Source organism: Atheta coriaria, unplaced genomic scaffold (assembly GCF_025399875.1).
Source record: "Atheta coriaria isolate IRGN ID8LTWV9N9 unplaced genomic scaffold, Caltech_Dcor_3.1 hic_scaffold_3_pilon, whole genome shotgun sequence".
NCBI classification, from domain to species: Eukaryota; Metazoa; Arthropoda; class Insecta; order Coleoptera; family Staphylinidae; genus Dalotia; species Dalotia coriaria.
In genome coordinates, this window is record NW_027045445.1 from 9,866,511 (window position 1) to 9,889,326 (window position 22,816).

Below are 22,816 nucleotides of genomic sequence, written 5' to 3' on the forward strand. Positions count from 1 at the left end.
TCCTTGTAAATTTTTAACTATTTTAAATGTTTGACACTCCCGAGAGCAGAGTTTACGAGTACTACCCCTGCAATATAAAGTTGTTCACTTACATTCGTAGAAAATCGTGGCACGCGAGTGCCGCAAGCGTTAATTCCTGATATCCATTATAACTTTTCCTAATCGCGAAATACACCCGCTTGCTCTTCCTCTTCTCGAACTTTCAAAACACATATGTGTGACTACTCTGAGTGCAACTTGCGGTGTACAACTAAATTAAACAAATATGAGGGTACGAATACACTAGATATCAAATACAAGGTAAACACCAATACTAACTCAAGCGTCAACTATCACCGGGCGTATGCAATCGAAGTTGATAACTTTCTATCAGGAAGCTAATAGCTAATTAGTAATTTATGCAACGTACAGTTGTCATGAGTGTACTTAATAATTTATAGACATGTAGACATCATTATGGGACATTAATTGGTTTTCAGTTAGTTGTATATTTGTTGCTTAGTTGGGAAATAAATATATTAACAAGTTAATAGAAAGAGTTTTCAGAGAAAAAATAGGAAATGTTGTATTTTATATTTATTATTTATATTCTATAAAATTTATTTATAACTTTATTTTTACTTTCACGAAAAATGGTACTTTACACACGGATGGGTAAGGCCATGACTAAAGTACTTTAGTCACGCGTGGGTTTTAGTCATAGGTTCTCGAAACTGTGAAAAAACTGGCGCTTTAAAGGTGGAAGTACAAAAATATTATTATTTAGCACTAAACTATAAAAGTAACTTTTTAAGTTTTCTAATAATAAACGTTTAATAATAATGATAAGGGATGTCATTTTGGTGGTTCTAATTTTTTAATTCCTGCAGTAAACATGGTTAATGGATGTTAAATTGGATTTTCAACTGTAATTCAATCCTGTGACATTAAATTTACTACAAAATGCGAATATTTGAAATAATCCTGATCATATTTGGGTTTATAAACTGAATTAAAGTGAAATAATGTTTTATCTCGTATTTAAATGTTTTATATTCAACAAAGTTCTAACTTTAATAATGTGCCATCTATAAATTACTTTTATGTATGCAACCAAAAATACATTTCCAAAAGACATCAACATATTTGGTTGCATATTATAAACCTATGTAACTTGAAGCTTTTGTTAACCAGAAAAAAAATTGAACGAAATTTCACGTTTGCGACTTTTCATCAGTATTCTATCACGATTGCCAAACTAATATTTTCCGGTAGATATATACGCCGCCTTGCCTCTTTCTTGCCTCGCCGATGTTGGCGTGTCGGCTTTATTCTCAGGCGTCATCATCTCTTGGCGTCGTTGGCGGCGGCGTGCGCACTTTTGTACCTTTATTTTCCGCTTTTCCGCAATCTGCACGCGCGCGTGCACGAAAGTCGCCACAGCGGCAGGAAGAGCGCGCGACGTTAAGTTCAATCAAAGTGGGATTCGAACGTTCAACACCAATATGCGATTCATTCATATATTCTTCATTCTTATAATACCCGTTTGGCAGCCCGTGGGGCTTTTCACACGCGCGCGCGCGTTTTTTTCCTGATTTTGTGCGCTTTTCCTCGCCCCCATTCTTAGGTGCTTATTGTGTCTTGATCAAGATATAGACGCACGGATTGAATGGGGCGAAAATTATGAGTAGGTACATAATGTAATTTCTGAATGAATTGCCTAATTTGTACAAATAAAATCCACATTGCACAAATTTACAAATTTCCCCCGAGCGCACGCTTCCGTAGTTATAAATTACCGCCGCCCAAATTGGTAGCGTAGCATTTTCCGGCACGAAATATGTCCACCCCTCGTTTGCATCCCGTTTTAACACAAATTAAGCCACTGTTTATCAAATGTAGCCGCGCCATATTGATTTTTTTAATTCGCATCATTCACCGGCCGCCATAACCCCCCACCACCACCACCCCGCCAACCCTTCATTCATTCACCCTTCTGCACGCTTCTTCCTAAAACGGGATTCTTTTCATGTGAAATATTTTCCACTTTGCTGCATATATTGACTTTTCCGAGGGTTATAACCACGTACGACATCCCCACCCGTTTGACCGTTTTCATTATACACACTACATGCATAAATGAACTTTAATCCTCGCTTCGAGCACAACACACACACATACACATACGAATATAGAACCATTAGGTATTAAGAAACGAACGAACAACCTGTTTGCCAACCGCACAACAAGTTTGTTAACCTCTCCAGCGCCTTTGTTGCACCTTCTCCGGGAGTTCTTGTAAAGTCAGCCAATCGAGACGCGGCTTTTGCTATGGCCCGGTGCTCTGTTGTAATTACACGTTGGTGTGCGTGATATTTAAATAAATTAAACACACCGGCGCACGGAGGAGGCCGTTCATTACAATAAAACAGCACGAACGCCCGCGCGCGGCGAGCGAAACGTGGTCAATTGCAGTCAGAAGCAACAGTTTTGTGGTCTCGTGCTGTTGTTCAAACGTAATGAACCCTCTCGACGCGAAAAAGCCGAATTAGCAGGGTATATTTTGTCTAATAGCGCAGCGCATTGTGTATAATGTAATTTACGCCTTTTAATTTTCCGACAATTTAGTGCAATTATCTTGTTATTTAACTGCAACCAACTATACATACAACTACACCTAATACATGTAGTGGTAATGTTGAGTTGGTTGCATAACAATGTGAGTAGATTATATTGGCTTACGGAATAATCGGTGGATACTTCGTAATCTTCAATTTCCATTTCGATGAGTCGCTGCTTTTATTTTTTTTCGGTGCGGCGTGTATGTGTGTATCACGCTAATCCATGGCACGCAGGGAAGCCTGCAATCAAAGAAAACGCATGAACAACAAACAAGCGAAAACAAACAAACGTGTACTCATATTGATCACATATTAATTACAACAAACCGTTGAATACAAAATAAAATAAAATGAGTATGCTTGATTTTGTTTTACGTCGATGTGCACGTTTTGTGGGCAATATATGCATGTGGAGGTAAAATCAACATTATTATAGGCAACCAATGTTACACAACTATTTTGTATTCATAGTTGCATAATGTTTCGTTTTTATTTGACCTATTTTTAAAATTTAAGAAAAATTGTGGCGGCGCATCATCAATAAATGTCGTCTAAAATTAATTATTATTTGAATTTAATTCCGTTTTTGCTATTAAGATAAAATGAATACTTGAAATTTTACTTGGTTTTGAAGTCAGTGATAAAACGTGTCAATTCCAAAATAAAAAAAAAATGAATTCATTATAGTCCCATTATTGGATTAAGCTTAAGATTTGTGGATAAATGACAGGTTTTTAGATAAAAATTGACACCAATCAAAATGTTTTTCTGGACTTAAAATTCAATTTCATCAATTTGAATATTTTATGAAAATAAAATTTAGATTTTAATTTTTTGGTTTTAATAAGTTTTATTAGAAAGTACGTTTTAAAAGGGAAATACACGTGAAAGAAATATTCAAATCGACTCATTTTTTGCAAAGTCAAAGTGATTTTAAAATTGAAACACATTAAAAACTTTAATTGTTAAAAAGTACAATAAAGATTTTATTGTTTTTCTATTTTAGATACAAAACAAAATATTTTCATACATAAAAATTAATTTATTTCGAGGCTTCAAAACATGTTCGATTTAACCGTGGAATAGAAATAATTAATTGTTCAATTAAATTAATTAATACCTACGTGGTTTTGTATTAATGCTTTCACTGCTTTTCATGTTCCAGCAGCAAACGTGTACAGATTATTGGAATCTAATGATATATAATTAATTAATTACAGTAGGTAATTGAAACATTGAAACCACGAAACTCCTTTCAGCAATAATTAATTTGTTTTCGTGCTGGTTTTTCTGGCTCATTTTTTCCGCCGGCACCTACAGCTTGTGCTGTAATCAATTTATACGTGCACTGGAAATGACTTTCTTCTTTTAAAGAGCTTAGGCTATAGCTATATATACATTTTGCTAACAAGAAAATGCAGCCTAAAGGAGGAAATTTCATTTTCTTCCCGCTTGCAGCTGTTTTTTGTTGTTGTTTTTGCGGTTGTTTTACCTACTTGGTATCGTAAGCCAGCGTTTCTGACGTTTAATGCTAAGAAGCGAATTTATCCGTCATAATGTTTACGGTCGTAGACAAATAACGCGACGCGAATAAACTCCGCATTTGCATATTACCGCACAGCGAAACAAAACAACGCAAAACAAAGCACGGAAAGTTCTGGTGCGATTATTCTCCCACTTGAAATTGACTTACTTACCTCTTTTTAGTGTAGTTTGGTGTAGAACCAATTGACAACCGAATGCAACACTAACATTTTCACACACACTTTACATCAAACACTCTAGAGTAATATTAATATTAATAAATACTAGATATTACACACTAATTATTTTTAAATTTAATTTTTATTAAAATCATTGTTCACACTTTTTTTCTCTAAGGATAAAATTGAAGTTTAATTTTAATTGTGAATTGTTTATGCTTCAAAGTGTTTTCTTCATATTAGGCAATCACTGTTTGAATGAATGTTTGAAGATGCGCGACGAAGCGCGAATTTACGCGGAGGCGGCAAAGTGGCGGCGATGGCCTGTGCTCGGCTCGAAGGTGATGCGAACACTGGCGCGGCCGCAACACAACTACCATCCGCCGTCGCCGCCGCCGATGCCGCCACTGGGGGTGAAGCGACGAAACGGCGAAACCGCGTTCGGCGTGTTAATTAAACAAAATTCACACACTTTATATGCAAAATTATATTGCTAGTAAACGGATAGATGGAATTATATGCGGAGCGAGGGCGTAGAGTGTTAACGGAAGTAAACACAATGAAATATAGACATGCTTTGTTTTTGTTTTGAGTTGAGCAGCTATTTAGTTGTGTGGAGGCGCCGGGCAGCATGTATTATAAAGGGCAAGAGTAACTCATATCGCATATCTCATATATATAAATAGCATATATACCTACATTAAATAAGGTAATAAGGTATGTAATAGAAAATATTTTGTTGCATTTTTACGGGTCAGAAAAAAATGTGTTGGGAATTTTTGTAATTAAGTGCAAAATGCAAGAGGGAAAAGTGTTTAATTGAGATTTGTTAAAATATTACTACAGCTTTATTTCTGACGTTAATAATTAAAATTTAGTGCTGCATTTGTAAATGTGTTTTTGTCTTCGTTATTTATTGCTTTGATATTACATAAATATCATATTCAAGTTATAATTTGTCTTAATTTTACATAAAATAACTTTACTAATTGCAAACATTTCACTAACGTAATATAATTGTTTCTAAAAATAAATTAATTATTTTATTGTTTGTTTTACATTAAAATAAACGACAAAAACAACTAAAATAATTTATTTCGTTGTTTGTACATTATAAATCATATTTTTGTCATACAAACAAAAGTAAATTAGATAGTTGGGCTTGAAATAATGCAATCAACAGCAAATGGAATTCACTTAACTATATGTAAGCCGCACCTAAACGATAACAATTGTGAAGTTAGACCGCATTGTGTTTTGGTCCGTATTTTGGTAACTAAATTTATTCAATTGGGCGCTGTAAAAAGTCGTCTGGCTGGTCGGAATAATGGGATTAGTACCTACGTATGAAATAAGCATCCTTTCAGCATACCGGGGGAACATTTGTTGATGTTATGATTTACTACTCTCTCAATTCTTTGAAATATTTTTTCATATTATAAGAATATCTGAGGAAAGTATGTGGATGATTTTATTTGCACAGTATGAAAGCTTTGAAGAAATGCTTAGAGGTAATTTGCAATTTTTTCAATTTTTATTCTTTTTAGGTGCCACTAAAATTTAAAGTTTCTTAAATATTTATTTAAGTAGAAATTCAGTAATTAGTATTTTACAAAAAAATATATTTAAAGATAAACTATTGTAGTATAAAAGTTTTTTTTGTTCGAAAAGTTTTCTACTTACTATAAAAATGAAAAAAAAAGCATTTTGCTCCGCTTTTAAGATATTTCCGGAATTTTAAGGCACTTCATTAATACTACTATCAGCTTTGGAAATTACCTACACAATGTTCCCCAAAATCAAAAAATTCTAACCTAAAATGTCCTTTGAATTGTAATGCATTTGAAGCATTTCTCCACGTTTTCTCAACCCGTTCTCATCGAACTTTGCCCATCGAATGCTGACTTGCCGGAAGAGTAGTTCATTTTAAAAGCACGCACGCACGCCCCCGGAACGCACCGGCATCGGCATCCTTTGGAACACTACCGTACCACCATTGCCTTCACCGCCGTTGCCGCCGTCGAACAGAACCCGTAATAATGCGCGCGCCAATATCCCGAAGCTCTCTAATGGATTACCGCTCGAGTATTAAGCCATATTAAAAATACCTAAAATCATGAGTTGCAGTTAAATGATTAATGAAATTCTCGCGCGTCGCCGAACTTCGTCACATTATTAAAGCGCATTAACGCCTTACCGCATAATGTCATCATTCTTTTTTTTTTATCTGGTTGCGGCTGATGTTCCGTGTCGTTAATTACGATTACGAACAGGTGAGAGAATTAAGTGACAAAGAATTGGCACAATTTGTTTTAAACGGTGGGAAAATATGCGTCACAATTTTATCGTTTGATAAATTATGATTTATTTATTTTTATATAAAGTTTTTCTGCTTTAAATATATTATTAAAAGTAATTTAATGAAATAAAAACTGGCAAAATTTAATTTCACTCCGCAAACATGCAAAAAACAAGTCATAAATTTCTAATTTGATTAAAAAGAAGAAGTAACGTCTTCGTTTACGACTTACCTTTTTTATATAGCAATCGTCTGAGATGCTGTGGGTGTCGAGAGAGTGTTGAGATGCAAACGCACGCCCTTAAAAACTTGCGAAGAGATTACGCACCTGTTTTTACGCCTAGCACACGGCGTAAATTATTACTCGGCGTCTATTTTTAGGCGTTTGCTTAATAACGGTAAGTAAGTAAGATAAATGCCAAAACGTACATGTTGCTAGTGATGGCAATAAGTCACTTTCAGCGGTAGTACCAGTAAGAAAACGAACAAAAAACCAAAATCAAAAAGTTAATTTGATATCTTTTATGAAATAATATTTAAACTGAATTAACTGAAGAAATTGACTTCAAAATTTGTTTTTAATTTTGTTATTCAACACTAAACTTGCCATTTTCCACATTTACTATAAAATATACTAAATAATAAACATTGTAGACATTATATTGCGCGATAATACAAAAAAGTACCCACTGCGTCGTAAAACCGCATAGAAAAAATGAAAATTTATGAACTCGGTGAAAACGGGGCCAGTTGATTTTTCATGATGTCATGTTTTCTTATTGTATTCCCCGGCGTGTTTCATCTGGCGAGATGGCGCAATAAATCAAATGACCAAAGAGGAAAAAAAGCGACGCGCTTCAGGGAAAAGGAAAACTTTATTCAGCGTGTAAATGCGGTAAATGCTTACGGGCGGGTAGGCTCAGGTGTGCGCGTACATATTGTCAATGAAAAGCGTACGTCGACCGTACGAAACCGACCGGTACACATTGTGCGCGCGTATTTTGGTGTGTACACAGCATTTTGTTGGATTTTATTTCACGAACTCCTTATTGTGGATCGCTTTGAGTGAATTGCGACGAACAAGTCACTTGCAATACGGACGAGTATGTTTTGTGTGCGTAGCTATATTATTAACAAAAAATAAAGGCTTAATTTGCTAAGTGCTATGGCGGCTATGGCAATGTGCCGGGTGGCACCCCAGGTGGTTTTATGGGGTTATATGTTTATATATCTTGCGAAAAATTTAATTTCGTCAGCGTTTTCAAGATGAATCTCATGGGAATAGGTAAAATATTCATTTTTTGTTGGTTTTCCATCTTTAATAAGATAATTCTTATCAAATAACTTAATAGGGCTTAAATAATATAAGTAAAATGATTAACCACAAGTGTTTAATTGGGTTATTTGTTGTTTCAGGAGAAAAGCTGATCAAAAATTAAAATAAATTGGCTGTGGCGGAAAAGGTAAGAGTTTAAATAAATGTATTTATTTAGTTGACTAAGATGTTATTTTCTGAAAAAATTATATTGGTAGGCAACCCAATATACAATAGTGCAGCTATTGTAGTACATACGTATACTTTGTCCCGGTTATTTTGTTACTGTCAATAGCAAACTTCCGATTTCTTTAGGTGATGGTAAACATCAGGTATATTGCATCCGTTTGTGCAATCACTACAGTAGATTGAGTTCTGCAATAGATCAAAGGGTCACTCAAACAGTAAGAAACATTGAAACAAGTTGAAAAGCCAGAAATTTTACATTTGTAAATGAAAAAACATTGAAATCAAATGTTTGACATTGAATTTAATTTAAATTAATTTTTTTTGTTTATCGATATTTTTTATTTCAAATATTCTCTTTTTAATTACATAGCAAAAGCTTTAATCTGAAATCTATTGTATGTAAAATGCAATTTGCAAATCTGCTGACTAAGAAAATCAGCCAATGTAGATTATGCGCTACACTCTGCTCTAATCGTTTTTGGATGAGACGGCTGAAAAAAAACCCTCTGCAAAGCGTTTAAACCCAAAATCACTTACATAACGTTTTCAACGTCATTTGCAAGATCACAATAAAACGATTCGCACGCTTTGAATCTTCAAGATGCGCGCATGGAGTGCAAATATTTAATAAACAATTTCCGTAAAAACGTGGAACTTGCGGTGCTGAGCGACACCGCATGCTATATACAGTAGGAGTTTTCATATCGCCGGAGGGTGAAAGCTCAAAAACAACCCTAGCATTATTTTATTATTTCACGTATATTTATATATCCTACATTTATTTCTTACATATGAATTTGTTTTAGTTTTATTTTACACTAGCTTTTGCCCGCGACTTCGTTCCGGTACTGTTTAATAAAAATGTAATTCGTTTATACATTCTTATTGTAGACATAGTATGTGTCAATTCTATCAATAAGATTCGCAATTTTATTTTAAAGTACATAATTAATTATATAATGAATTTTATTGGAATAACTATAACTATAGAAAAGATAATCTAACTATAGATAATCTCAATATTATCATTTATCCTATAGAAAAGGGCTATCTTTAAGGTTTTCTCGGCAAATATTCGAATTATTCTCGCCGTAAAAATCATCTTTGGGCATTAACGAACATTTAAAAAAAGTATTAGCCAAATTAGTTTTGACATTTTTGAGTTATGCGATTACCAACAGATTTTGCGATTTATTTTTATATTATACATTTACTTCCTACATATCAATTTGTTTTATTTTTATTTTCCATTTTGTATGCATATTATTTTAAAACCACCAAATAGTTGTTTTTTTTTTCTTTCTGTTTTGTTTTATCGCAATCGTGGTGGCAGCGCCAGGTTCATGACTCGACGTCGCGAAAATAATCACGCAAGCTCGCAGAGTCGACACGCCGACACACCGACATACTGACTCCGAGCAATAAATAGAAACAAATAAAGCGGCGCCGCGCCCGCCATCGCAGTCGCAGGCAGATAAATGGAGCCTTGAATTGAAATAACTGATAGGTAGGTGAGCGCTGTATTTCGCTTTCCGCATCGAATCCGTATTGTTTGCGCGCACGAACAACTCCGGCAAATATTCGGTTTGGAAATGGTCGGGACAATGCGGATTCTATTTGTGCACTCACACCGCGGCCGCGTAGTTTTCTATCTTTGGTGTGAATGTGAACTTGGAATTAATGGCGATGTCAGGTAAAGGTCACGCGTTCAAAACGTTCGAATGAAAATGCGGTGTAATTAACCTCGGGTTAAGGAAGTTATCAAGTTGACACGAAGAATAAAAGTTTTATTGCATATTATATGAATTATACATTTTACAAATCAAAAATTTATGGTTGCATAATATTTATTTTCAAAGAAAAATGATAAATATGAATTTATACTAGTTTTGAAGGGAAATATGTGTGTTTTGCGTGTGGCTGTCAAAAGTTAAAAGGGAATATGTCTAAAATTGCAACTCAAGTAAATGTTTGTTTGGAAAATACAGGATATGAAACTATAATATCTTGACAACGATCAAATACAAGCAATCATAAACAATTCACTAGCTATACATTTTTATTAAATTGTAGTTAATAGCAAGTAACAAATTTCCAAGTTTAAGAAAGGTTTTTTGTTTATTCGTTTTAAAACGCCTAAAAAAAATATTCCTTTCTTTTTGGAATAAAAATTATTTAGTGCCCACTTCATTAAATCAACAATATCTTAAGTATATTGCTGATTGGTTTGTTAATTTCCGCACAAAACACGCCATAAATCTTTCCTAAACGTTCAATAATAAACGCTTTCGTGCAGCAGAAAAAAAGAAACTCTTTTTGAAATGTCAAAATCAATTTCCAAGTACAAATAGTACCCACCACATAACCGCAAATAAGAAAATACATTTCATACTTCTTGCACAATTTTGAACGTGACATTTTTATCAAGTTCAAGTTGACATTGCGGTCGGCGCCCGTTTTTCCCCGGCTGAACGGCAAACTGGAAACAGTAAATATTTTAAAATCAGCGCAGACGTCGTCGAAATTGCTATTTCACCATCTGCATCCGCACAATTCGATTCGAATCGAATTACTTCCAAGCCGCGATTTCTTGCTCGCCGGTTTTCGCTCCGAAAAAAGTGTGCGCCCTTAGAACGCCAGCCATCCGCACGAGCCGCACGCGCAGAAAGCAGCGATTGCATGTGCAATTTACTCTTTAACATTTCGGCGAGTCGGGGCGTAATTCCGACGAGTGCACTTTACAATCAAATCGGTAGATATCGAGTGATACTCGTACTCTGAATGAAGGCAACCATGGGAAACTCGGATGTGGAATTAGAAATGTTTATTTAAAGTTTAGGTATTCTATTTTAGGTCTTAGAATTTAATTTATTTCAAGACATTTTCATGTAAAGAAGAAGATTTTAATCACAAATATTAAAATTTTAGTTTATTTACTTTTGCCTGTCACTTCTTATACGTGTTTTTTTATGCAAAAATAGTGTTTGTCGCAGTCGGTAGGATTCGAACCTAAGCTCCCAGAGGGAATCTGATTTCTAGTCAGACGCCATAACCGCTCGGCCACGACTGCTGATAACAACGCAGTAATTGCATTAATTATGCATTTTTATATATTAAAAATGCACTGAGATATGTTGTTAAATATTTGCTTATTAAACAAAAATGTACAAATCGTAATCAGCAAAGTCAGAAACAATTAAGTGCATTAATTGCTCTTGATTAATACAACGATAAGCAGTCGTGGCCGAGCGGTTAAGGCGTCTGACTAGAAATCAGATTCCCTCTGGGAGCGTAGGTTCGAATCCTACCGACTGCGAAAATTCATCTTTTTGAACAACCTGGTATTTTCCTTAACAAATGTCAAGTGCTCTATGTACATATTAAAATATTTCATTCTTCGTTGACTTGTCTACTTTTAAACAAATATGCAATTATATGTAAAAACAGTGATCAATGCGTATAAGTTAAACACAGTCACGAATGATACTGCTTACAATTGCAATAATAATGAAAAGCAGTTCCTAATTGCAATGTATGCACAATTTTTCTTTTAATTGAGAATTAATTAATATATTTGTTCAACTTGAACGTGAATTATTGTGAAGCGGTACAAGAGTACACTTTCTGCGCTTTTTCCTTGAATTATTATTTTTTTGTTGTGATCTACAGTTGATTCAATTAACAGAAAACTCTACAAACAGAAAATTCTGAAGATACTTTTTTATGAAAAATATATTTTAATTATTTTAATAGTTATTCTTCTATTTTTTGAAGTAAATGAATCCCACGAATTATATATTATCCAAATCTGTGCAGTCATTCTTGAGTTATAACTGCTGTAACTAACACGACTTTGATTTAAAGGTATAGATGAATATTTATTGATCTTTTGAGATTTGTTTTCATTCGGACATTCAAAAATTTTGAATTCATATGGAATTTAAATAATTAGCTACAATAATACAGGACGAGATCATAAAACCGAAAAATTTCGCGGAAGAACAATCGATGGAAATTTAAAAACAACAAGCCTTCGGCAATTCGCCTCCCTCAATTCGAAAAAACAAATCCCAATCCTGGCCGTACCTAAATCATCAATGGACACACTTCCTTTTATTCAAAAATTTATTTTGACTGATTAATAATCAAGCAAATCGCCGAACTGTTTTCGTAAATATTTACTTGACCATTTTCTGCGAGTGCGAAATGTGCCTCGTCCCGAATAGTAATTTTCAAGTTGTTTACATACTCAATGTATTTGCTTAACATAGTGCGACTGGAAGCAACACACCGAACACAACTCGAACCCTACCGACGCCGCCGCCTTTCGCAAAGCTACTTCGCACACGTGCGAAAGATAAAACATATTCTCCTCCTTCGTGGCGCAATCTCTTCCACTTTTCACGCACGAGCGAAATTTGTCTCACGCCGGCGGACATCAGTGTCACGCCACTTTCCGGTTCGCCTTTCTGCGAGCGTGCACCCGAACGCAAATATGGAAATAAAACTCGCTCAAAAGAAATGCGAATGATATTGATGTCGACTGAGAGAGTTTGTGCACTCGGTGAAGACTCAGTTGAAGATGACGCGTATGTATTTCCGCTATGATGTTTACCAGTTACCGCCATTTGTGTTTCACAGAGAGGGAGAGTTGGAGATTTTGCAGTCTGTCCGTGGGGAATATGGGTGGAGCTGCCGCCGCGAACGTAAATGTTTTATAAAACGCGTCGCGTGACAAATGCGCCACGGTGTGTATACATTCACGCACATACACGATTTGTCTTCCTTTTTTGGACTTTGAGCGCTCTCTGTGAGGGTGAGTTCCTTTTAGCGAGCACGTACCGGTGTCCTACGACGTTGTTACAAATTAGGTTACCACTTCGCAATTTGTGCGAAGTATTAAAACCCGCAAAAGTCTTCATATCCTTTTCATTCTTTGTGCTGTAAGTAAAAACATTTGGAATTAAATTTAACCTATATTATTTTAGATTTTAGTGTATAATTGGTTGCCTATATTTTACACGTTGTGTTTTTAGTTGGAACATCGATTGGATCACTCGAGTTGAAATTACTAATGGTCTGGGACACCATTCAGCGGAGTATCTCAAGTTTGATGATTACCTTTGAATCAATTCGAACTTCTATCGAAAGGAGAATTCGATTCGTGGCAGCGCTCCCAGTGGCGAGGCCCCTGGGACGCCGAGTCAGATCTCGTCCGACGTTTGTTGATCCAGACGCGGTGCTTTCATAATTAGATATGATTTCTAAAGCTGCGCTTTCTTCGCCTCGCAGCGAGTAGTGGGTAATGGGGTAAGTAAATGACGTGCCACTTGTTTAATTCTCGTTTCGATGCGGGTGGGGCAAAGCCGGAAATTTATGTAATTCCGATTGCCGTTTGCGCTATGTTGCGAAGTATTTTCGTTGAATTTGCATTACGCCGGGGTGGAAGTAATGCTTTGATAGTATGCATTCGGGTATTCGAGCAAATGTTTCATAGTAATATTACTAGTGATCAAATACATCGTGTTTCCACATAATTAGTTTCAATATTTTCTGTTTGTTGAGTTCACTTTTAATTGAATCAATTTTAGATCAGAACAAAGAATTAATTGAGAGGGAAAGCACAGAAAGTGTAGTTTTTTAACACTTCACGATTATTTACGTTTATGTTCAAGAGATTATTAATTAATTAATTCACAATTGAAAAGAAATTTGCGCATAATTTGCAGTTTGGAACAGTTTTTCATTTTTATTGCAACTGTACTGCGTTATAAGCAATGTCATTCAATGCTGTGTTTAATTTTTGCACACAGATCAGTGTTTTTACACATAATTGCATATTTTTCTGATAATATGCCAGGATAAGCAAGTTTAACATGACTTTTCCCGTCATTAATTTCATTGCTTTTTCTTATCGTAAGCAGTCGTGGCCGAGCGGTTAAGGCGTCTGACTAGAAATCAGATTCCCTCTGGGAGCGTAGGTTCGAATCCTACCGACTGCGTCAAGCGTTATTTTTACATCAAAGAAATTTATTCCGTTTTTTTTTGTTTTTATGAGGATGTTCACAAATTATTGTTTGGTGAACATTTTGAAGCGCATACTCTTTGTCCTAGAACTCGTTATCGCGCTTTTATCCTTGCATCCCTTGCCCTAGATTCCTTCCCAGTGCAAATATGCACACACAAAGAAAAAGCGCCTCGCCCGAACTCGGCCAGTTAATTCGCATAGTTTGCGAAACGATTATATTGAGTCCTCGCGTGCCCTTTTCCATTCGGACGCACGTCCCTCCGCTATTTAGAGCCGCATAATCCGCTCCGGCTATTCCACGCATCTCTTTTATATTATACACATATTTGTGTAGTGCTTTTTACGAATGTGTGCGGACCCACAATCCGCTCACACTCTCTCCCTGCTTTTCATATTCTTGATAATCCGATTGAAATATTATATAAATCCGTATTGCAGCATTTGCGTATCGAAACGATATGATGTAATGATTATTATCATTACTTAATTAATAAATTTAATTAGATGCTTTTTATTGGCGCTTCTAATTAAAACTTTCACACCCTACCGACTTTACTACCTACTTAATTCTTTGAAATTATGTTTTGTGCTTGTCTCGCGCGAGGAGATTAATTACCAATTAGCATTTCGACATTTAATTAGTGCACAAACTTGCTAGTAAACTCCATCAGCCTTAATTCACATATATGATATTGGTAATAAGTTCTTTTAGGTGTTTTTTGCTTCTTTGAGTTTAATTTTTGTTGCGATGCAAGGATAATTGATTAATGGCCAGGGAGCTATTCTAGTTCTCGACTTTGCTGACTGGTTGGGTGTTGAGATAAATTTAGACATGGACATTTATTTTTAACTTTCGATATTTTCAGTTTTAATTAGAATTACGGAATAAAACCATTAAAAATATATGAATTCATAAATTTGAAGATAAATTTAATCATTCATATAAACTAATAAACTAAAATAATGTTTGTTAGTATATATCAATGCACATTTATGAACCTGATAATAATTTTATAAATCAAGAAAAGATGGCGTTAGAATGCATATATTTGCATTAAATTCTAAGCGTACAATCGCTGCCAGTTGTTGGTAGGTAGTAGTGAGTGTCCGTGTGAGATTGTGCGAATTGGTGCAGCAGGTTTTGTTTTTATCTGTTATATTTATTTGTTTACGTCCTTGAAATGGTGTATCGGAACTCGCACGCTGCATGAAACTTAGGTGTCTTGCATTCGCGCAGTCGCGAATAACCTATCGTCGTCGCTGAACCATTCCTGAGTCGTGTAGAAATTACGAGCATGAGCTGTGGTCGGTTTCGCTATGTATTTCTTTCGCGTGTTGCCATGTAGCGATTAATTCGGTAAATCGAGTTACATTCGATCACGAAGCAACGACATGTTATAATAACAAATGTGTTGTGTTACTGATGATTTATAGTATGTGCAATCTTATAAAACGTGAAATTATTCCCTTTCGGCAGTTGGATGTTATGGATTACAAAGGCTATGTCGCAAGAACATGTTACCTTGTAAGTAATACACATAGCTGATCTCTCATAAATCGCAAAATCAAAAAAATCAGTAAAAATGCACAATTAGGAGATATTCGCAATTCAAAAAAGGGCAAAAAGAAAAGTTTAACTTTTAGTCACGTTTAGGTCCTATTGTACCAAGAAATTAAATTATTTTAAATTCTTATCTAATGCAGAATTTTCCAATATTTCATAACTTTCAATCCGTTGGCCGCTATCGCTTTTAGTTTAAAAGATATGCACTATTATCGTTTATTGATTTGAATATGTCAAGAACGTTGATATTTTCTTGTTTATTTAGTTATATTGAAATTAATCGCAATTGTATAGTTGAGTCTCATTCGGTTTACCATAACAGGGTGTCGATTGAAGTGACTCGCGTTCTGGGTACTCGTATCATATGAGGGTAGCGGTAGAAGTGACTCGTGTTCAGGGCACCGTACGAAGGTATACTTATTTTGCCTATTTTAATACTTTATTTTATAGAGATATTATTGGACGCGGTGTTGTAAACATCAATTATTTAATTAACTTAGGTATACAGTAAATTTATACGAAGACAATTAGAAAACAATAAATTATTTATTTGTATTGGTAAATTACAAATTTCTGTTTATCTTCATCCTTATTGCATCACAAAACCAATATATTCTTTCCTTATGCGGAGAAATATTGAAAGTAAAAGTAGATTTCGTGTATGTGTGTTATTTCAATATTGTGAATTTTTACTTTCGTCTTCTCAACTACGTGTTTACCACTACGTTTGTGTATAAACAACTTTTTTGTTCGGCTGACGCTACGTACGCTATCGCTTATCGCTACGTACCTGCCTTGTGCCTACCTGGTTTCGCGTAGCGCACACGGCAGTTGTTTCACCGCGTGATCCGCGAGCGCGGCGCACTACTAACCACGCGTTTTCAGACTTCAATTATTCAATTAATCGTCGTGTATTCTTTTCGTCATCAGCAAAATATTCGTAACGAACATGTGTGCCTGTCTTGTTTGAAGAGTTGTGGCGGTTAGAGTGTTCTTAAGTGAGGAATAAATGTCCGTTAATCTAATCGAGTTTTCAGTTGATAAGATATATTTCTGGATCTAAAATTTCTTCACCAATGCACTGGTAAGTGTTTGATCACTTTTTTTCGCCGAAAATTTAAGACGGTTTAACTTAAATTGATTATTCCATTTGAGGGATATTAATTTTGCAGATTACAAACACATGGTAGCATTTTTATCAGAATTCTTAGTCCTGTTTTCGAAAATAACATGCCTAATTTAATTGTTACAAACACTGTGTTAAAAAGTATCTGAGGATTATTAAAATGACAATATTTATGTGGTCGACCACGCTCACTTTGCCGTCGACCGTCGGCTCGTTCCTCTTTTCGCTGAACGAAATCGAATTACACTCCTTATAATTATTAAATTAAAAAGTTTCTTGTTGATCTAATAAAATCTTATACGTTGAATAGTTTTTCACTATCATAGTTTCCATATATCTTAATATTTACAAGTAAATAGTTATTTTTATCGTATTTACCTACGCTTGCCGTCTGCTGATTTGGATGTTTTCCGCCTGATGTTCTATCAATTTTTTGATGATGCTTCTCCGTCGGGTACCTTATGCAGTTGATGCTATCATCAAATGATAAATATATACACAATATATTAAAATTTTAGTGTTTTATTCTTGTAGCATCTTTTTACTTAACTTTTCCAATGATTTTCGGGTAAAATCTTTGAATTTATGTTAAAATATATTTGTTTCGATATAAATTTATCTCGTCATGATGTGAATGTTGATCATATTTGTAGTTTTTAAAATTTTCCCTTTGTAACACCCTGTATTATTGTTTTCCTAACAGTACTTTAGTAAATCGCCTTTATTTGTGAGTTTTGAGTGTTCTTTGTTTTAAACTTGGGATTTTCCTTTTGGAACACCCTGTATATTTGCTTTTCTTTGTGTCCGTGAAAACTAACTTTCCTTCAGTTGTGGTTTTAGAGATTTTTTGCACTTTAATTTTTCGTAACACCCTGTTTATTAGTTTCCCGGAGCATCGGGTGAAAACGAGCAATATTTGTAGTATTTAGATGTTTTCCTCTTTGATGGTTGAATTTTCTATTTGTGACACCTTGTATAATCGTTTTCCTTCATATCCCTGAAAATTTTGCTTTGATTGTTATTTGAATTTAACTTCTTGCATTTTGAACTTTCTTTTTGTAACGCCCTGTACATTTGTTTCCCAGAGTAACCGTGAAAAACCAGCGATATTTGAGTGTTTAGATGTTTTCCTGCCTGCACTTAATTTTCTTTCGTAACACCCTGTGTATTTGTTTCTATTTTCAATCACGAAGAAAATTGACTTTACTAATTGCTTCATCCCGCTAGAACTTCACTAAGTGGTACGCGCTTACTTGCGCGGCTGAGCAGGTCGTAAGTCCTGTTTCAATATGGCGGCATGAATTTTGTTGACTTGTAAAATCTATACTTGTATTATTTTACATTGTATTTATTAATAAAGAAATGTTAAGAAATATTATGTCTTATGCTTTGAATGTACCCCTTCTATCATTTCAGGTACAGGTCTCTAAGAGAGTTCCCTCTCTCAGGGGATGATCCCCACTATAAAAATTGTTAAGGTATCCTGTACGATTTGTGTACTCCATCTTTTATTTCAGCTACAGGTCAGAACTTGTAAGAATATTTTTAAGTGTCCCCTCTCTTGAGGCGACTCAAAAATTAGAAATACTTTTACAAGTCCTTAAAAGGATGTCCTTATAAGGAGTTCCCTCTCTCTGGGGGTGATCCCCCACCATAAAAATTGTTGATATGCCTGATAATTCCGGGGATGAAGCGCAGAGACATCGTAGCTGTAGGATGGGCCGGGAGCGATGGACGCATCGAAGCAGTGGGCGATAGACCAGAGCGCCGGAGGCGCTCTGGGAGATCGACCTATGACTGTCTTATAACGACACGTGCCAAAAAATTTAAAAATCTGATCCTCTCCTGTTCTCTTTCTTCTATCTCCTCCTCCTCTTCTCTACTCTACTCTCCTCTCTGTTCTCTTCCTTCTATCTTCTCCTATTCTCTGCTACTCATTCTTCCTATTTCTCTGTTCTCCCGTTCCCCTTTTACTTTCTTTACTTCTCATGTTGCCTTCACTTATATTTCAATTTCTCTTATATTTCGTTGCGATTCTTATATGCAACCCAAATTACACCAGATATTTTTATATTTGAGAAAAATGCTTTATATAACTGAGATTCGATCCGTGTCTGCTAGCATGCCAGCAGGTGCACGTCTCCACTCGACCACCGAGTGTCTTCAACATTGTTATTTGATTCTTCTATTTATGTTTCTACTTTATTCAACTTTTTAAAAACACACAAGCCTTAGCAATGTTGCGCTCACATAAGCTTCATATGAAATATGATTTAACACGCATATCCTGAAAACGACAAAGAGGACATCACAAAAACAATATGAATGTGATTTTAATTTTAAATTGAATTTTATTAATTATATTTAACAATACATTCCTCTTTCTTTTTTAATTAAACGAACGTATGTACGATCTATGGCATATTCTACATACCATCGAGCCACAACGCTCTCTTATCAAACGTTACATATAAAGTAGAATTGTTAGTAGAATTGATGCTACTACTCACTGTATAACTTTTGCACTAATTATCAATACCATTTTGGCCTATAAATCCAATTGGAATCCGTACCCCAACGTAAGAGATCCGACGGCCGGCGGCTGATGGCTTACACACGCGCACGTGGTGTCTTAAGTCTCGAGTCGATTCGAGATAAATCACTTGTTCAGTAGTTGATAGCAATTGACGACTAAACAATTATAAGGCTAGCACCGTATTAAAATCGCCCGAAATACTAACAGTCGCGACGAACAGTGGCGGAGAAGAAAGAGAACACGTACACACAGCACAACTGCGTACCACCGACACACTAAACAGGAAAAAACAGCAGCGAATACGCCAGCGCAAGATGTACTGAGCAGTATAGAGAATTGTCACTTGAACCCGACGACACACGGCGACCGGTGCGGTACGGTTCAAATTTCAAATGGCAGCGCACAGCGTGCTGCGCAAGACAAGGCCGAACTGAAAGCATAGACAAAGTGTGGAAAGTTCTGCAGATCATATAAAGAACATGGATTGAACATGAAACTTAGAGTATTGCTCTCTTATTCTAACTCACCTGCTATCACCTCACCCTGGTATTTCTATCTCACTCACTCCAACGAAAATTAATAAAACACAATCCATGTTATATATAATCCAAAAACTATTCAAAATGACTAAATATAAACAAACAGTTACAAGTTATCGACATAACAACGTACGAAATGTACAATTTATCCAACAATACACGTTCTACAGGTACATCTCCTACGTCATTAGAATATAACGCCATGAAGAATTAAATTTTACATCTTTAGGGACCTCGCTGATATTACGCGGATGACGCGTTCATGTGCTAAACCCCGAAAACCAGCCAAATCATAAAAGCAATGTATGAAAATGATAAAGAAATTAAATACTTACAATCTGAGGCAAGAATGGTTCTGCTACGATGTCGACTTCGGGTGCAAAATCCCTAAAACCAGCAAAAATTAGTCCTTCGAACATAAAAATTGAATTTTTGGGGGTCAATTTGTGAAATAATCACAAAAGTTATTTAGGAAAATGATAAAGAAATTAAATACTTACAATCTGATGCAAGAATGGTCCGTCGACAGTGTCAGACTCAAGTGCAAAAGTCCTAAAACCAGCAAAAATAATGTCGCGAAACACAAAAATGCAGTTTTTATGGCTTTCCCGTGAGAAAATTGCAAAACTAAGACATAAAGATGATACAGAATGGCAGTATTTACAGTTTGATGCAATAATGACCCTCCTGCAAGTTCCCGTTCAATTTCTAAAGCCCAAAAACAAACAAAAATCAGTGCCTCGAAACACAAAATGCAGTTTTTATGGCTTTCCCGTGAAAAAATTGCAAAACTAAGTCATAGAGATGATACAGAATTACAATACTTACAGTTTGTTGCAATAATGACCCTCCTGCAAGTTCCCGTTCAATTTCTACAGCCCTGAAACAAACAGAAATCAGTGCCTCGAAACACATAAATGCAATTTTTATGACTTTCCCGTGAGAAAATTGCAAAACTAGGCCAGAGAGATGATACAGAATTACAACACTTACAATTTGATGCAAAAATGACCCACCTGCGAGTTCCCGTTCAACTTCTACAGCCCTAAAACAAACAGAAATCAGTGCCTCCAAACACGAAAATGCAATTTTTATGGCTTTCCCGTGAGAAAATCGCAAAACTTGGTCATTGAGATAATACAGAATGGCAATACTTCCAATTTGATGCAAAAATGACCCACCTGCAAGTTCCCGTTCAACTGCTACAGCCCTAAAACAAACAGAAATCAGTGCCTCGAAACACGAAAATGCAATTTTTATGGCTTTCCCGTGAGAAAATCGCAAAACTTGGTCATAGAGATAATACAGAATGGCAATACTTACAGTTTGATGCAATAATGACACTCCGCAAGTTCCCGTTCAACTGCTACAGCCCTAAAACAAACAGAAATCAGTGCCTCGAAACACGAAAATGCAATTTTTATGGCTTTCCCGTGAGATAATTGCAAAACTAGGTCAGAGATATGATACAGAATTACAATACTTACAATTTGATGCAAAAATGACCCACCTGCAAGTTCCCGTTCAACTTCTACAGCCCTAAAACAAACAGAAATCAGTGCCTCGAAACACAAAAATGCAATTTTTATGGCTTTCCCATGAGAAAATGGCAAAACTAGGTCATAGAGATAATACAGAATGGCAATACTTACAGTGTGATGCAATAATGAGCCTCCTGCAAGTTCCCGTTCAATTTCTACAGCCCTAAAACAAACAGAAATCAGTGCTTCGAAACACAAAAATGTAATTTTTATGGCTTTCCCGTGAGAAACTTGCATAACTAGGTCATAGAGATGATACAGAATTACAATACTTACAATTTGGTGAGAAAATGACCCTCCTGCGAGTTCCCGTTCAATTTCTACCGCCCTAAAACAAGAAAAATTGTGTCTCGAAACACAAAAATGCAATTTTTATAGCTTTCCCGTGAGATAATTGCAAAACTAGGTCAGAGAGATGATACAGAATTACAATACTTACAATTTGGTGAGAAAATGACCCTCCTGCGAGTTCCCGTTCAATTTCTACCGCCCTAATACAAACAGAAATCAGTGCCTCAAAACATAAAAATGCCTTTTTTATGGCTTTCCCGTGAGAAAATCGCAAAACTTGGTCATAGAGATAATACAGAATGGCAATACTTCCAATTTGATGCAAAAATGACCCACCTGCAAGTTCCCGTTCAACTGCTACAGCCCTAAAACAAACAGAAATCAGTGCCTCGAAACACGAAAATGCAATTTTTATGGCTTTCCCGTGAGAAAATCGCAAAACTTGGTCATAGAGATAATACAGAATGGTAATTCTTACAGTTTGATGAGAAAATGACCCTCCTGCGAGTTCCCGTTCAATTTCTACCGCCTTAAAACAAACAGAAATCAGTGCCTCGAAACATAAAAATGCCTTTTTTATGGCTTTCCCGTGAGAAAATTGCAAAACTAAGTCAGAGAGATGATACAGAATTACAATACTTCCAATTTGATGTAAAAATGACCCACCTGCAAGTTCCCGTTCAACTGCTACAGCCCTAAAACAAACAGAAATCAGTACCTCGAAACACGAAAATGCAATTTTTATGGCTTTCCCGTGAGAAAATCGCAAAACTTGGTCATAGAGATAATACAGAATGGCAATACTTACAGTTTGATGCAATAATGACACTCCGCAAGTACCCGTTCAACTGCTACAGCCCTAAAACAAACAGAAATCAGTGCCTCGAAACACGAAAATGCAATTTTTATGGCTTTCCCGTGAGATAATTGCAAAACTAGATCAGAGATATGATACAGAATTACAATACTTACAATTTGATGCAAAAATGACCCACCTGCAAGTTCCCGTTCAACTTCTACAGCCCTAAAACAAACAGAAATCAGTGCCTCGAAACACAAAAATGCAATTTTTATGTCTTTCCCAT

The 22,816-nt window shown here is 35.6% G+C and overlaps 1 protein-coding gene, 1 long non-coding RNA gene and 3 other non-coding genes across 5 annotated transcripts in view; 3 read left to right on the plus strand and 2 right to left on the minus strand.

Annotated features, from left to right (window-relative positions):
* Window positions 1–4,638, minus strand: part of LOC135804203 (dopamine receptor 1-like) — a 67,152-nt gene extending 62,514 nt beyond the window's left edge. The window contains exons 1-2 of the mRNA XM_065317992.1: window positions 4,298–4,638; window positions 2,722–2,840 (exon numbers count right to left, since the gene is read on the minus strand). Coding sequence (XP_065174064.1) covers window positions 2,722–2,760 — 39 coding nt within the window. The 5' untranslated portion in view covers window positions 2,761–2,840; window positions 4,298–4,638. The remainder of the gene's footprint in view (window positions 1–2,721; window positions 2,841–4,297) is intronic.
* Window positions 1–13,643, plus strand: part of LOC135804206 (uncharacterized) — a 53,842-nt gene extending 40,199 nt beyond the window's left edge. The window contains exons 2-5 of the long non-coding RNA XR_010551000.1: window positions 8,019–8,065; window positions 12,378–12,695; window positions 12,748–13,049; window positions 13,143–13,643. This is a non-coding gene — a long non-coding RNA (uncharacterized lncRNA). The remainder of the gene's footprint in view (window positions 1–8,018; window positions 8,066–12,377; window positions 12,696–12,747; window positions 13,050–13,142) is intronic.
* TRNAS-AGA (transfer RNA serine (anticodon AGA)) lies at window positions 11,095–11,176 on the minus strand. Its single transcript has one exon. It is a non-coding gene; the product is annotated as a tRNA-Ser (tRNA).
* On the plus strand, window positions 11,341–11,422 carry TRNAS-AGA (transfer RNA serine (anticodon AGA)). The gene has a single exon. It is a non-coding gene; the product is annotated as a tRNA-Ser (tRNA).
* A 383-nt stretch (window positions 13,644–14,026) lies between the features above and the next one.
* TRNAS-AGA (transfer RNA serine (anticodon AGA)) lies at window positions 14,027–14,108 on the plus strand. Its single transcript has one exon. It is a non-coding gene; the product is annotated as a tRNA-Ser (tRNA).
* The last annotated feature ends 8,708 nt before the right edge of the window (window positions 14,109–22,816 follow it).